The following is a 17,666-nucleotide window of genomic DNA, read 5'->3' as shown; positions in this document are numbered from 1 at the left end:
GATGCAGACTTCTTCCTGTACCACTGCTTGAAGAAGGTGTCTTTCAGAAACTGGCAGTAGGACTGGGAGTTGAGCTTGACTCCATCCTCAACCCGAAAAGGCCCCACAAGCTCATCTTTGATGATACCAGCCCAAACCAGTACTCCACCTTGCTGGCGTCTGAGTCGGACTGGAGCTCTCTGCCCTTTACCAATCCAGCCATGGGCCCAGCCATCTGGCCCATCAAGACTCACTCTCATTTCATCAGTCCATAAAACCTTAGAAAAATCAGTCTTGAGATATTTCTTGGCCCAGTCTTGACGTTTCAGCTTGTGTGTCTTGTTCAGTGGTGGTCGTCTTTCAGCCTTTCTTACCTTGGCCATGTCTCTGAGTATTGCACACCTTGTGCTTTTGGGCACTCCAGTGATGTTGCAGCTCTGAAATGTGGCCAAACTGGTGGCAAGTGGCATCTTGGCAGCTGCACGCTTGACTTTTCTCAGTTCATGGGCAGTTATTTTGCACCTTGGTTTTTCCACACGCTTCTTGCGACCCTGTTGACTATTTTGAATGAAACGCTTAATTGTTCGATGATCACGCTTCAGAAGATTTGCAATTTTAAGAGTGCTGCATCCCTCTGCAAGATATCTCACTATTTTTGACTTTTCTGAGCCTTTCAAGTCCTTTTTTTGACCCATTTTGCCAAAGGAAAGGAAGTTGCCTAATAATTATGCACACCTGATATAGGGTGTTGATGTCATTAGACCACACCCCTTCTCATTACAGAGATGCACATCACCTAATATGCTTAATTGGTAGTAGGCTTTCGAGCCTATACAGCTTGGAGTAAGACAACATGCATAAAGAGGATGATGTGGTCAAAATACTCATTTGCCTAATAATTCTGCACTCCCTGTATATTGGTTTTAAGCATCTTTAGGAATTTTAAAGCTATTTTAAAGTGGGTTTTATTAATCATGGATCCATGAATGTTATGAATGTTATGATTGTTATATTACTATATTGTTTATGTAGCTGTTGTAACCCATTAAATGTTATATCTATACTAATAATATAAGATATATAAATTGTATGCACCTGGGTTATACACATATAGACCCTTCCCATTGCTACACACAACCTATAGGTAATCCTACTCATAAGGTTAGCAGAGTTCTTGCCCTTTTGAGGCGCTCCTTTAGTACTTTCTTCTCTTTCCTTTTCTCTTTCTGGTAGCTAGGGACCAGGACCACTTTAGGAGCCACAGGACTCAAAGTTAAGCGCTGTTAGATATATTCTTTATTATCTAAAACACAGGAGCTCTCACAAACAGGTCTGAGACAACGCAAGGGCAAAGCATACTGAACAGAGGCCCATTAAATAATAAGTGATGACATCACAATTCTGAGACCGCATCCTGTCTCACATGGATGATGCACAACAGTCTGGCCATAAAAGGAAGTGCAGGCAATGAGCAGCATCCCACACAATGCACCAAGACAGGAAGAGAGGTGAGTAAAATGGCTGCCAGCAGCACATGGCAAACACAACAGGGAAAAAACCCTGACAATAGTTTAATAAAGGCCTTGCTTGATAAGCTGATTACTGACTAATATGTGCACAATTATCCCTATTATTATTATACTACTTTCTTGTGTCCGCCTCCATTTTTATCTGTACTGGTGAGACCCGTTAGTGGCACAATACAGTGGTGGATCCTGCCACTGTTATCTATAGTTGTATCAGGTGCCCAGAACATGATATCTAGCACATGAACCTATTGCTAAGAACTTACAATAAAACAATAGATGGTACAGAAACCTTGCAGATGCAATTTTAGCATTATACCATGACCAGCTGTGCCATGTGCTGCTATTTGGCATACAATAGACTATCTGCCAGCTGGTTATCTCCATGCATGTGCACAGCTTCACTGACACCTCAACAGAAACAGAATATATGACTGAAGATAGCACAATGATACTATGAACCCCAGTAATCTCTCCTGGCAACACTAAAGTTGCACATTACAATAGGAAGGTTAAATACAAGTCAAGGGACAGCATGTATACAGGGCCACATTGCTTAATCTTCATCCCATTTTGATGGCAAACACAGAAACAGACAGGTTGATGTGATGGTGAACAGTAATTTGCTGTGTCCTCATTATTCTACCTTGTCATTGGATCAGACAGTCCTTCAAATGTGACATTTTCCACCGAGAAATTGATCCCAGCAGACCCTTCTGTAATCCATTGTCAGCAACATGGTCCACACAAGTCTGAGCATCTCAATCCATACAATGTCACAATTTCTCTAATAAACAGTGTAGTTTATGTCATTATAATAACCTTTCATAGCCCGTGTTATGCATGTAATAGCATAACTAATTCAAAGATGTCTGTTTTACCCAATAATGTTCATTAGCAGGTGATACATTAAAGGTATATAAAACTCAAAATCAAAACAAACACACACAAATGCATTTTCATTTTGAATAGGTGCATTATTGCACAAAAATGCTTCAACTAAAACTTGTGACTGTTTCAGTAGTACCTTCTATCGCACACAGCTAATATTGAAAGACTGTCCCTTCTTAGAGAGCATATATTGTATCACCAATAATAATCACTGCTGAGTCTGCTGTCAAACACATAACACTACTTTCTCTCTGAGCAGGTAAGATGTTTGAATGAGGTTGCATAGGGCACGTGTACACATCATTCATGTGCAATAAAAAAAAATCACTGAAGCAGTCTTTTACTAGAACGCATTTTTGCTATAGACGTGTTTCTGAAAAATCCTTATTTTAAAATTCAAATTGCATTCATGTGCATGTCCGTTTTACGTTTTATTTCCCTTTAAAGTGAGAATAAGCCAAGCTACTTTTGTGGTACTGGTGGTTAAATATTCCAATCATTTACATACAGTATTGTCATTGATTTTTTGTTTTGTTATGTTATTACTTTTCAATGAGGCTATTTGAATGGAAGGCCATGTGTTTTATGTATTTTTTATATTTCAATGTGTACTTAACATAACAATTCTTACCACTGCATACAATTTATTGATTTTACCACTGAACTTATCTTACCATCTGAACATCAATTCAGCTAACAAAAATTACTGTTTAGTCAATTGTCCACGGATCAGTAACCCTGTTTTTCTTTTATACATGTTAATTTTCCTCTTGGTTAAACACTGTTATTTAAGCTAATATTTGTTAATCTCAGAAAACTAAATATTGAACCACTTGTCTAATTTATCTCCTCTCGTGTGCTGTGTTTGATCTGAAAATCAATGTAATTTAAAAAAATCACTAAAATACATTTCTCATTGCACTTATAGTTTTAATTGAGGTAAGAGCCTCATCGCTGAATACGGCGAACAATACGCTCGCCGTATTCAGCATTGTACCAGCTGCTCACAAGAGCTGCTGGTGCAACGCCGCCCCCTGCTGACTCGCGGCCAATCGGCCGCCAGCAGGGGGGTGTCAATCAACCCGAACGTACTCATAACCGCTGCTTCATAACTGCTGTTTCTGGCGAGCCTGCAGGCTCGCCAAAAACACGGGGCATCAAGCTCCATTCGGAGCTTGATACATATGCCCCATTGTGTATATTAAACATCACTGTGGTTTTGTTGTGCGGGTAAGTGCACCGACTGTTAACATACAGAACTTATATTAGCATTTTTATTGTAAATTCTCTACAGATTTGTATTCCTTCCATGGTTCCATAAAAATGCATGGTTTATCACAACTATAGTGAAATCTAGCAAGCAGATTGGTTTGAGACAGAGGCTAAAGAGCTGATACAAATACATTTAGCATTACCAGAGACGTACATTTAGTATGCAGTGTCACTACTTTACTATAAATATATGGCAGTAGGTAAATGAATATGCCTGATATATCAAAAGGGCCATTATAGTTGAAAAATGTCCTGCTCTAATTTGTCACAGAATGTAGCTTTAAGACTAGCGACCCTGCAAAGAGCTTAAACAAATAGTAGAATTACAGCTCTTGATCCGCAGAGTACTAACACTGAAACTGCCAATCAGCAGCGCTGGTTGCACGACCCAGCTGTGTAACTAGCGCTGCTGATTAAATCATCAGCATTTTCCGCTCTGCACTTGAGTGACACTTCTATTTTGTGTTGCTGCGGTTAAATACATAGAGGTGCAGGGCTGCTAGTCTTGAAATGACATGCTTCAACAAATCAGAACTGTATGTTTGTTTATACTGATGATAGAGGGGCCGAATGGAGCTTGATGCCCCTGTTTCTGCGCGAGCCTTCAGGCTTGCCGGAACCACCAGTTATGAAGCAGCGGTCTAAAGACTGCTGCTCCATAACTTGTCCGCCTGCTCTGAGGCTGCGGACATCAATCCGCCCAATCCTATACGATCGGGCTGATTGACGCCCCCTGCTAGCAGCCGATTGGCTGGAATCTGCAGGGGGGGGTGTACAAGCAGTTCACAAGATTTGCTTGTGCAATGATAAATGCCGACAGCGTATGCTGTCGGCATTTATCGATGTGCGGCGGACATGATACGCTACATCGTATCATGTCCACTCGCACTTTCATAAATCGGCTCCATGGTGTGTTTTTGCAAATGCATGGATAAAAAAGTATGTTTAAATAGTGATTTTTTTTATATGTATAATAGAAATATTGTGATATTAAAGGAACATTTTAACGTAACATGTGTTTTAAAGCTGCAGAGTATGGCCAGTGACTGGCAGGTTGTACTCCTAATTGGTTTACTAGCAATATCCTGGTAGCAGCTGCAAGGGTTTAACATATAAGGGATAGATTACAAGTTCAGTGCAAAAATATTAGCGCTATGTGCGCCAACATTGCTCACGTCAAATGAAAAGCACTTTTATGTTTGCGCTAATATGTTAGCATACAGGTCTAGAGTGCGCTAACATCTGGATATTTGCTAGCACAGATTAACTAAATCCCACACATTATAGACTTCTATAGGGGTGACCTGAGACAACCTATAAAAAAGTAAGCATTAGTAACAGGCAAGCCTGCTGGTCCCACTTATATGTTTGCAAAAAAACTCATAACCTTGATAACAACAGTGCTAAACACTTACCATTAGTTCTGGCATATTAATGATTAGCTGCATGGGTAATTTAACATCCGGGTCATTTGTATAGTCCATCGGCACCATGTTAGGAGCGAGCTCATAGAATATTCCATGCAATCTGAAAACACAATAAATATGATAATTTTACAGATCTATTGTATTCACAGCATGAAGATCATGGTTTACTTAAAAAATTTTATTTTGTGGGTTTGAGGGGGTGGGGTTTGTAATGTTAGTGGGTCTTTGTATTTTTTTTTTCAGGTAAAAGAGCTGTTTAACTTTGGGCAATGCCCTACAAAAGGCCCTTTTAAGGGCTATTGGTAGTTTATTCTAGATTAGAAAGATCAGATACACAGACGGCAACCGGAAGCAGGAAGGTATCAGTAAGAGGCGCCAGAAAATAATAGTAAATAAATAATAAATACTAAAAAAATATTCAAAATAAAAGATATTCAAAATAGAAAGTATATATCCAATATTAAATATAATACAATATCCTAATAGGATATCTAATTAAGTAATGATATCTGGTATAAAAATATAAATGTACAGTAACAATAAGTATAATGATATATATAAATAAACAATATCCTTTCGAACCAATAATAATATCCTAAATGATACCAATTAAAGTCAAAATATATATGTCCCAAAATTTAAAAATTAGAATATGGTGATCAGAAGTGTATTATATCCAGGAGGAAGCAGATAAGGCTGATCTACAAGCCGGTTTAAGGATAAATGGCAGTGTCCAAAAACACTTCTCAGGCGGCTCCTCTGGTGTGTCGTGCCCTGACACAGAGTGATATATCTAAAACAAGAGAGACAAAGGGGGGCACATAGTGCAGGTAAAAACAAGACAAAACGTAGGATTTGCAGGTGTACAGATATCCTACTCACGTGGTGAAAAGCACTAAAGTGCAATATAGGCAGGCCGAGTCCAAAGAGTCCCTCGGCAGACTCCCCAGGCACCTGGATCAGGTAGTATTTTTATCCCAGCAACGGAGATCCGAAGAAGCAGTGTAATTCCCACGGTCTTCTTCACTATTAGCAGAGGATAGTGTTTTCCAAGGCGCCGGGGATGAAGTGTACAACCAGCAGGGAGTCCCGGTGGGGAACAATCCAGGAATAGAAGAGTGCAGCAGCGATGTAACAAAACATCAAAGGTTTATTAAAAAGCTTAAAAACACATAAGCAACGCGTTTCTCCGTGTCACAGCACGGTTTTATCAGGCTATAAAAACAGTTACTTTTTGTCTTGTTTTTACCTGCACTATGTGGCGCCCTTTGTCTCTCTTGTTTTAGATATTCTAGATTAGGTTTCTTTTATTTTGGAGTGTTTTTTTAAATGGGTATTAGAATAGGAATAATTTTTATAAATTTTGATAAATTCGTTTGTTATTTTGTGCAATGTTTTTTTTTCCGTTTTGCGTTGGGTTTTTATTCTTAGATTAGGGGTTGGGCATTTCATAAAAGAGCTGAATGCCCTTTTAAGAGCAGGAAAAAGAGCTGAATGCCCTTTTAAGGGCAATGCCCATACAAATGCCATTTTCAGAGCAATGGGTAAATTAGGTTTTACTTTATTTTTATTTTGTGTGTTTGGGGGGGTGGGGGTTTGTATACTGTTAGGGAGTGTTTGTATTTCTTTTGTAGGAAAATAGCTGATTTCTTTAGGGCAATGCCCTACAAAAGGCCCTAGAAATAATTTTTATCATTTTGGATCATTTTGTTTGTTATTTTTTGTAATGGTAGGTTTTTTATTTTTTGTAATTTTAGTGTTTGTTATTTTTTGTAATGTTAGTTTTTTTTTTTTTTGCAATGTTAGTTTTTTTTATTTTTGTAATGTTAGGTTTTAGTGTAAGGCAGCTTAGGTTTTATTTCACAGGTAAGTTTGTATTTATTTTAAAGTGAAGGTCCATTTTGATGAATTAGTGCCCGGTTTTTAATAAACCTATTAAAAACAAGGGCACTTTAATTCATCAAGATTGACATTTCACTGTTTACTTCAAAAACGTACTTAGCTCCAGTGATTGCCCCGGCTGTTGGAAGCCTCTGCAGACGTAAAAAATGACGAATCAGGCTTCCTCCAATCACAGTTTCCCCCCCCCCCCCCCTGAGGGAAATCTTGGCCTGATGCAACGCTGTGATTGGAGGAAGCCGGATTCGTCATTTTGGACCCGAGAAGACTGCTTGTGACAGGCGGAGGAAGTGCTGGAGCGGCTGCCAGGATTAAAAGGTAAGTTTTTGAAGGAAACAGTGAAATGTCAATATTGATTAATTAAAGTGCCCTTGTTTTTAATAGGTTTATTCATCTAAATGGACCTTTACTTTAACTAGGTAGTTAGTAAATAGTTAATAACTATTTACTAACTAGTCTACCTAGTTAAAATAAATACAAACTTACCTGTGAAAAATAAATAAAACCTAAGCTAGCTACAATATAACTATGTTATATTGTAAAAAACACACACATTTATATGGGGAGAGGAACCAACATTATCTTAATTTAGTTAGATTTAATTTGGTGCAGACCCTGTAAAACACGTATATAGACTTAAAAAAGCAGAGAGAAACAAAGGGAGACACTGTCGTGACCCCACAATAGCCAGGGATTTCAGCACTCAAAATTCTTATATGAAATAACTTGGTCAATCACACACATTATTTAATTAATCAAAAAGTGAAATTTATTTTGGTCATTTTCACTCCGGTGCAAATTACACAACAGCTGGGTCCCCTAAACGAAACCACATACATATTAATTGCAAAATTATTATATGCAAATAATCTCATACATTTTACATACAATATGTATAGTACGTATAAGAAAGCTGGCCAGCTCACATATGGTTAACTCAGTACAAAGAACTTAAAATTTGCAACACCCCTGCCAGAGGGTAGCCCTGTACTCCCACAGGAATCTGCTACCATGGGTTACAAATGGGGATCCATGCAAAAAACATTTCACAGTTAAATGGCAAAACCTCTCTCAGAGGATAACCCAATAAATATTGGAAATCTGTTCTCATGAGACAAACCGCCTGAGGATCTATGCCACTGTATCAATGAAGCAATGCTATATAGATTGTATATACTTCACACAATTTACGCACTATATAAGATGAACAACTCCCCAACCAGAGGGCAGCACCATTCACATAAAGAGGTGTAAGCTACCATGGAGACTTTCCAGGATCTATGTTCAAATTATAATAAATGCGTAGTTATAGCCACATATATGGACACACATTAGAATAGCAAAGTAACAAAGTAAACCGTTCTGGTTAGAACCATTACAAATATGGTGCTTATGTAACGTTTTATAAGCATGTCAGTTCCAATCCAGCACTGCTTAAGCTGTAGTGTTGTTAACCACTTGTTTCCACAGAAAATGCCTTGCATTGTAAAGATACGAACAGGTAAGTCCGTTAATACGTTACTGTGACTTGTGTTCGTTAAGGAGTCCTCCACTTCCAAGGTCTTTAACGTTGCTTTATCCAGAAACAAGACATGTTATTCATCCTTGGCTGTAGATGACTGTATTAAGCGTACATCGAGTAAACCAGGGAGCCGGTTCTCAGCTTGAGAAAATGACGTCACACGCCAACGTTCGTTTCACCCCCCACGTGACCAAATGTCATAGGGGCTTCCTCAGGGCGTATACCTATGTTATATTGTAGCTAGCTTAGGTTTTATTTTACAGGTAAGTATCACCTAGATTAAGAGTTTTGCGTTCGTGTTTTAACAATAAAAAAAATGGTAATTTCAGCTTTAATACCACACCGCAGCCATTACAAGTCTTTTCGGTATAGCTGTACCGCAAGCCTTTTAGCCTGTAACGCAACGTCAGCCCCACACACGTAAAAATGACATTTTTTATGGGACTTAAATAGCACTGGTACTACAAGTTTTGCGTGAAAAAGCTAAAAAGCTTGCGTTCCAGCCTATACCAACACGATTCGTTTCGCAATCTGAGAGCATGAGTTTTACGCTACAAAACTGTTACATAAAACTCATAACTAAAGTGTTACAAAGTACACTAAACACCCATAAACTACCTATTAACCCCTAAACCGAGGCCCTCCCACATCGCAAAACACACCAATCAGCCAATCGGATTGAACTTGAATCTGATTGGCTGATTCAATCAGCCAATCAGATTTTTCTACCTTAATTCCGATTGGCTGATAGAATCCTATCAGCCAATCGGAATTCGACAGACGCCATCTTGGATGACGTCATTTAAAGGAACCTCATTCGTCGGGAAGTCGTCGTGCCGGATGGATGCTCCGCGGCGGAGGAGCGAAGAAAGAAGATTGAAGATGCCGATTTGTTTGAAGACATCGCCGATGGAAGAAGACTCTCTGCCGCTTGCTTCAAGACATCGCCCGGATGGAAGAAGACTTCACTGCCGCTTGCTGGAAGACATCGCCCGGATTGGATGAGGAGTTCGGCCCGGCTGGGTGAATACAAGGTAGGGAGATCTTCAGGGTGTAGTGTTAGGTTTATTTAAGGGGGGTTTGGGTTAGATTAGGGGTATGTGGGTGGTGGGTTGTAATGTTGGGGGGTGGTATTGTGTTTTTTTTTTTCAGGCAAAAGAGCAGTTTTCTTTGGGGCATGCCCCGACAAAAGGCCCTTTTAAGGGCTGGTAAGGTAAAAGAGCTTTGAACTTTTTTTAATTTAGAATAGGGTAGGGAATTTTTTTTATTTTGGGGGGCTTTATTATTTTATTAGGGGGCTTAGAATAGGTGTAATTAGCTTAAAAATCTTGTAATCTTTTTTTTATTTTTTGTAATTTAGTGTTGTTTTTTTTTGTAATTTAGTTTAGTTTATTTAATTGTATTTTTAGATAGATATTTGTAGTTTATTTAATTTATTGATAGTGTAGGTGTATTTGTAACTTAGGTTAAGATTTATTTTACAGGTAATTGGGTAATTATTTTAACTAGGTAGCTATTAAATAGTTAATAACTATTTAATAGCTATTATACCTAGTTAAAATAATTAACAATTTACCTGTAAAATAAATATAAGCCCTAACATAGCTATAATGTAATTATTAATTATATTGTAGCTATCTTAGGGTTTATTTTATAGGTAAGTATTTAGATTTAAATAGGAATATTTTAATTAATAATATTAATATTAGATTTATTTTAATAAGAGTTTAGTTAGGGACGTTAGAGTTAGATAGGGTTGTTATACTTAATATATATATATATAATATATATATATATATATATATATATATATTATAATAACGATATTAACTATATTAACCCTAATATAATTAGGGTTAATATAGTTAATATATATAATATAATAATTATATTAACTATATTAACCCTAATATAATTAGGGTTAATATAGTTAATATAGCTGGCGGCGGTGTAGGGGGATTAGATTAGGGGTTAATAATTTTAAAATAGATAGCGGCGGGGTAGGGGCTCACTTTAGGGGGTTATAGATTTAATATAGCTGGCGGCGGTTTATGGGTTAATAACTTTATTAGGTTGCGGCGGGGTTTGGGAGCGGCGGTTTAGGGGTTAATACATATTTTATTGTTAGGATAGTGAGGGGGGATAGCGGATAGAGGGTTAGACGTGTCGGCTATGTTAGGGAGGCGTGTTAGACAGTGCGGGTGATTTAGACTTTAGTCAGGTTTTGTAGGCGCCGGCAGTTTCTAACGTGCCGTAAGTCACTGGCGACGCCAGAAATTTGTACTTGCGCAGATTTCTGGACATCTCTGGTTTGTCAGACTTACGGCACTTTAGCATCTGACGGCGCCGTATATGGGATAGCTCGAGTTGCAAGCTGAAACTGCGGGCGACGCGGGTTCCCTCGCTTGCGCCGCAAACTACGACGTTTATCGGATCGCGCCCCAGTGGGGAGAGCCGGCTGAAAAAAAGTCTAACACCTGCCAAAAAGCAGCGTAAAGCTCAGTAACGCAGCCCCATTTTATGTTTACACCTAACACCCTAACATGAACCCCGAATCTAAACGCCCCTAATCTTACACTTATTAACCCCTAATCTGCCGCCCCCGACATCGCCGACACCTACAGTATTCTTATTAACCCCTAATCTGCCGCTCCGGACACCACCGCCACCTACATTATACTTATTAACCCCTAATCTGCTGCCCCCAACATCGCAGACACCTACATTATATTTATTAACCCCTAATCTGCTGCCCCCAATGTCGCCGCAACCTACCTACACTTATTAACCCCCTAATCTGCTGCCCCCAACGTCGCCGCCACTATATTAAATTTATTAACCCCTAAACCTAAGTCTAACCCTAACCCTAACACCCTCTAACTTAAATAAAATTTAAATAAATCTAAATAAAATTACTATCATTAACTACATTATTCCTATTTAAAACTAAATACTTACCTATAAAATAAACCCTAAGATAGCTGCAATAATACTAATAGTTGCATTGTAACTATCTTAGGCCTAGATTTGGAGTTTTGCGGCCAAAGGGGTGCGTTAGCTACGCGTGCTTTTTTTTGGCCGCACCTTTTAAATACCGCTGGTATTTAGAGTTCACAGAATGGCTGCGTTTTCAGTGCATTAGGCTCCAAAAAGGGAGCGTAGAGCATAATTTACCGCCACTGCAACTCTAAATACCAGTGTTGCTTACCGACGCGGCCAGCTTCAAAAACGTGCTCGTGCACGATTCCCCCATAGAAAACAATGGGGCAGTTTGAGCTGAAAAAAAACCTAACACCTGCAAAAAAGCAGCGTTCAGCTCCTAACGCAGCCCCATTGTTTCCTATGGGGAAACACTTCCTATGTCTGCACCTAACACCCTAACATGTACCCGAGTCTAAACACCCCTAGCATTACACTTATTAACCCATAATCTGCCGCCCCCGCTATCGCTGACACCTGCATATTTTTTTAACCCCTAATCTGCCGCTCCGTACACCGCCGCAACCTACGTTATCCCTATGAACCCCTAATCTGCTGCCCCTAACACCGCCGACCCCTATATTATATTTATTAACCCATAATCTGCCGCCCCCAACCTACAATTATTAACCCCTAATCTGCCGACCGGACCCCACCGATACTATAATAAATGTATTAACCCCTAATCCGCCTCACTCCCGCCTCAATAACTCTATAAGAAATATTATTAACCCCTAATCTGTCCTCCCTAACATCGCCGACACCTAACTTCACTTATTAACCCCTAATCTGCCGACCGGAACTCACCGCTACTATAATACATGTATTAACCCCTAAAGCTAAGTCTAACCCTAACACTAACACCCCCCTAAATTAAATATAATTTAAATCTAACGAAATAAATTAACTCTTATTAAATAAATTATTCCTATTTAAAGCTAAATACTTACCTGTAAAATAAACCCTAATATAGCTACAATATAACGAATAATTATATTGTACCTATTTTAGGATTAATATTTATTTTACAGGCAACTTTGTATTTATTTTAACCAGGTACAATAGCTATTAAATAGTTAATAACTATTTAATAGCTACCTAGTTAAAATAATTACAAAATTACCTGTAAAATAAATCCTAACCTAAGTTACAATTAAACCTAACACTACACTATCAATAAATTAATTAAATACAATACCTACAATTATCTACAATTAAACCTAACACTACACTATCAATAAATTAATTAAATACAATACCTACAAATAAATACAATTAAATAAACTAACTAAAGTACAAAAAATAAAAAATAACTAAGTTACAAAAAATAAAAAAATATTTACAAACATTAGAAAAATATTACAATTTTAAACTAATTACACCTACTCTAAGCCCCCTAATAAAATAACAAAGCCCCCCAAAATAAAAAAATGCCCTACCATATTCTAAATTTAAAAAGTTCAAAGCTCTTTTACCTTACCAGCCCTGAAAAGGGCCATTTGCGGGGCATGCCCCAAAGAATTCAGCTCTTTTGCCTGTAAAAAAAACACATACAATACCCCCCCCCAACATTACAACCCACCACCCACATACCCCTAATCTAACCCAAGACCCCCTTAAATAAACCTAACACTAAGCCCCTGAAGATCTCCCTACCTTGTATTCACCACACCGGGTCCAGAAGAGCCTCCGATGTCTTCATCCAAGCCCAAGCGGGGGCTGAAGAGTGACGTCCATCCTCCGGCTGAAGTCTTGATCCAAGCGGCAAATGAAGAAGTCCATCTTCGGGAAGAAATCTTCATCCTATCCGGGCAGAAGAGGACATCAGGACCGGCAAACATCTTCATCCAAGCCGCATCTTCTATGTTGTTCCATCCGATGACGAGCGGCTGATCTTGAAGACCTCCGGCGCGGATCCATCCTCTTCGTTCGACATCCAACTGAAGAATGAAGGTTCCTTTAAGGGACGTCATCCAAGATGGCGTCCCTCGAATTCCGATTGGCTGATAGGATTCTATCAGCCAATCGGAATTAAGGTAGGAAAATGGATCAGCCAATCAGATTGAGCTCGCATTCTATTGGCTGATCGGAACAGCCAATAGAATGCGAGCTCAATCTGATTGGCTGATTGGATCAGCCAATCGGATTGAACTTGAATCTGATTGGCTGATTCCATCAGCCAATCAGAATTTTCCTACCTTAATTCCGATTGGCTGATAGAATCCTATCAGCCAATCGGAATTCGAGGGACGCCATCTTGGATGACGTCCCTTAAAGGAACCTTCATTCTTCAGTTGGACGTCGAACGAAGAGGATGGATCCGCGCCGGAGGTCTTCAAGATCAGCCACTCGTCATCGGATGGAACAACATAGAAGATGCGGCTTGGATGAAGATGTTTGCCGGTCAGGATGTCCTCTTCTGCCCGGATAGGATGAAGACTTCTTCATTTGCCGCTTGGATCAAGACTTCAGCCGGAGGATGGACGTCACTCTTTAGCCCCCGCTTGGGCTTGGATGAAGACATCGGAGGCTCTTCTGGACCGATCGGTGAACCCGGTGTGGTGAATACAAGGTAGGGAGATCTTCAGGGGCTTAGTGTTAGGTTTATTTAAGGGGGTTTGGGTTAGATTAGGGCTATGTGGGTGGTGGGTTGTAATGTTTGGGGGGGGGTATTGTATGTGGTTTTTTTACAGGCAAAAGAGCTGAATTCTTTGGGGCATGCCCCGCAAATAGCCCTTTTCAGGGCTGGTAATGTAAAAGAGCTTTGAACTTTTTAAATTTAGAATAGGGTAGGGCATTTTTTTATTTTGGGGGGCTTTGTTATTTTATTAGGGGGCTTAGAGTAGGTGTAATTAGTTTAAAATTGTTGTAATATTTTTCTAATGTTTGTAAATATTTTTTTATTTTTTGTAACTTAGTTATTTTTTATTTTTTGTACTTTAGTTTATTTAATTGTATTTATTTGTAGGTATTGTATTTAATTAATTTATTGATAGTGTAGTGTTAGGTTTAATTGTAGATAATTGTAGGTATTGTATTTAATTAATTTATTGATAGTGTAGTGTTAGGTTTAATTGTAACTTAGGTTAGGATTTTTTTTACAGGTAATTTTGTAATTATTTTAACTAGGTAGCTATTAAATAGTAAATAACTATTTAATAGCTAAGTTGCCTGTAAAATAAATATTAATCCTAAAATAGCTACAATATAATTATAATTTATATTGTAGCTATATTAGGGTTTATTTTACAGGTAAGTATTTAGCTTTAAATAGGAATAATTTATTTAATAAGAGTTAATTTATTTCGTTAGATTTAAATTATATTTAAGTTAGGGGGGTGTTAGTGTTAGGGTTAGACTTAGCTTTAGGGGTTAATACATTTATTATAGTAGCGGTGTGGTCCGGTCGGCAGATTAGGGGTTAATAATTGTAGGTAGGTGGAGGTGACGTTGGGGGCGGCAGATTAGGGGTTAATAAATATAATATAGGGGTCGGCTGTGTTAGGGGCAGCAGATTAGGGGTACATAGGTATAATGTAGGTTGCGGCGGTGTACGGAGCGGCAGATTAGGGGTTAAAAAAAATATGCAGGTGTCAGCGATAGCGGGGGCGGCAGATTAGGGGTTAATAAATATTATGTAGGTGTCGGCGGTATTAGGGGCAGCAGATTAGGGGTACATAGGGATAACGTAGGTGGCGGCGGTGTGCGGTCGGCAGATTAGGGGTTAAAAAATTTTAATAGAGTGGCGGCGATGTGGGGGGGCCTCGGTTTAGGGGTACATAGGTAGTTTATGGGTGTTAGTGTACTTTAGAGCACAGTAGTTAAGAGCTTTATAAACCGGCGTTAGCCAAGAAAGCTCTTAACTACTGACTTTTTTCTGCGGCTGGAGTTTTGTCGTTAGATTTCTAACGCTCACTTCAGCCACGACTCTAAATACCGGCGTTAGAAAGATCCCATTGAAAAGATAGGATACGCAATTGACGTAAGGGGATCTGCGGTATGGAAAAATCGCGGCTGCAAAGTGAGCGTTAGACCCTTTCCTGACTGACTCTAAATACCAGCGGTAGCCCAAAACCAGCGTTAGGAGCCTCTAACGCTGGTTTTGACGGCTAACGCTAAACTCTAAATCTAGCCGTTAGTGTTTATTTTTATTTTACAGGCAAGTTTGTATTTATTTTAACTAGGTAGAATAGTTATTAAATAGTTATTAACTATTTAATAACTACCTAGCTAAAATAAATAAAAATTTACCTGTAAAATAAAACCTAACCTAAGTTACAATAACACCTAACACTACACAACAATTAAATAAATTCCCTACATTAAATACAATTAAATAAATTAAATAAAATTAGCTAAATTACAACAAAAAAACCCAACTAAATTACAGAAAATAAAAAACAAATTACAGATCTTTAAACTAATTACACCTAATCTAATAGCCCTATCAAAATAAAAAAGCCCCCCCCAAAAAAAAAAAAAAAACCTAGCCTAAACTAAACTATCAATAGCCCTTAAAATGGGCTTTTGCGGGGCATTGCCCCAAAGTAATCAGCTCTTTTACCTGTAAAAAAAATTACAAACAACCCCCCCAACAGTAAAACCCACCACCCACATAACCAACCCCCCAAATAAAATACTAACTAAAAAAAACTAAGCTCCCCATTGCCCTTAAAAGGGCATTTAGCTCTATTGCAGCCCAAAGCCCTAACCTAAAAAATAAACCCACCCAATACACCCTTAAAAAAATCTAACACTAACCCCCTGAAGATCAACTTACTGTTCTGAAGACTGGACATCCATCCTCAAGGAAGCGGCAGAAGTCTTCATCCAACTGGGCCGAAGTCCTCAAAGAAGCGGGGAGAAGTCTTCATCCAAGCCGGGCAAAGTGGTCCTCCAGACGGGCAGAAGTCTTCATCCAGACGGCATCTTCTATCTTCATCCATCCGTCGCGGAGCGAGTCCATCTTCAAGACATCTGACGCGGAGCATCCTCTTCATTCGGAGTCTTCTTACTGAATGAAGGTTCCTTTAAATGACGTCATCCAAGATGGCGTCCATTAGATTCCAATTGGCTGATAGAATTTTAGGAAGAAAAAATGAAGTTCAATCCTATTGGCTGATCCAATCAGCCAATAGGATTGAGCTCGCATTCTATTGGCTGTTCCAATCAGCCAATGTAACTATTAGATATATTGTAGCTAGCTTAGGGTTTATTTTATAGGTAAGTATTTAGTTTTAAATAGGAATAATTTAGTTAATTATAGTAATTTTCTTTAGATTTATTTAAATTAAATTTAAGTTGGGGGTGTTAGGGTTAGGGTTAGACTTAGATTTAGTGGTGGCTACGTTGGGGACGGCAGATTAGGGGTTAATAAATATAATGTAGGTGGCGGCGATGTTAGGGGTGGCAGATTAGGGGTTAATAATATTTAACTAGAGTTTGTGAGGCAGGAGTGCGGCGGTTATGGGGTTAATATGTTTATTCTAGTAGCCGCGATGTCCGGAGTGGTAGATTAGGGGTTAAAAATTTTATTATAGTGTTTGCGATGCTGGAGGGCCTCGGTTTAGGGGTTAATAATTAGTTTATGGGTGTTAGTGTACTTTTTAGCACTTTAGTTATGAGTTTTATGCTACAGCGTTGTATCTACTGTAACTACTGACTTTAGAATGCGTTAGGGATCTTGGAGGTAGAGGGTGTACCACTCACTTTTTGGCCTCCCAGGATAGACTCGTAATACCGGTGCTATGGAAGTCCCATAGAAAAAAGGGTTACAAAGTTTAAGTTAGTCGTTTTGCGGTAAGGCCAAAAAAGTGTGTGTGGCCCCTAAACCTGCAAGACTCGTAATAGCAGCGGGTGTAAAAAAGCAGCGTTAGGACCTCTTAACGCTGCTTTTTTACCTTAACGCACAACTTGTAATCTAGCTGAAAATTATCGAAAATAATAAAAATTATTCCTATTCTAATACCCTTTTACAAAAATAAAAAACCCACCCCAAAATAAAAAACCCTAATCTATAATAAACTACCAAGGGCCCTTAAAAGGGCCTTTTTGTGTGCCCTTAAAAGGGCCTTTTGTAGGGCATTGCCCTAAAGAAATTAGCTCTTTTCCTACAAAAGAAAAACAAACACCCCCTAACAGTATACCAACCCCCACCCCCCAAACACACAA

The 17,666-nt window shown here is 38.8% G+C and overlaps 1 protein-coding gene across 1 annotated transcript in view; it reads right to left on the bottom strand.

Moving 5' to 3' along the window:
* Positions 1–17,666, bottom strand: part of CIB2 (calcium and integrin binding family member 2) — a 194,888-nt gene that overhangs the window by 29,020 nt on the left and 148,202 nt on the right. The window contains exon 3 of the mRNA XM_053717277.1: positions 5,084–5,195. Coding sequence (XP_053573252.1) covers positions 5,084–5,195 — 112 coding nt within the window. The remainder of the gene's footprint in view (positions 1–5,083; positions 5,196–17,666) is intronic.

This window comes from Bombina bombina, chromosome 6 (genome assembly GCF_027579735.1).
Source record: "Bombina bombina isolate aBomBom1 chromosome 6, aBomBom1.pri, whole genome shotgun sequence".
NCBI classification, from domain to species: domain Eukaryota; kingdom Metazoa; phylum Chordata; class Amphibia; order Anura; family Bombinatoridae; genus Bombina; species Bombina bombina.
The sequence above is the reverse complement of the archived record's forward strand: the minus strand, read 5'-3'. Positions and strand labels throughout refer to the sequence as shown.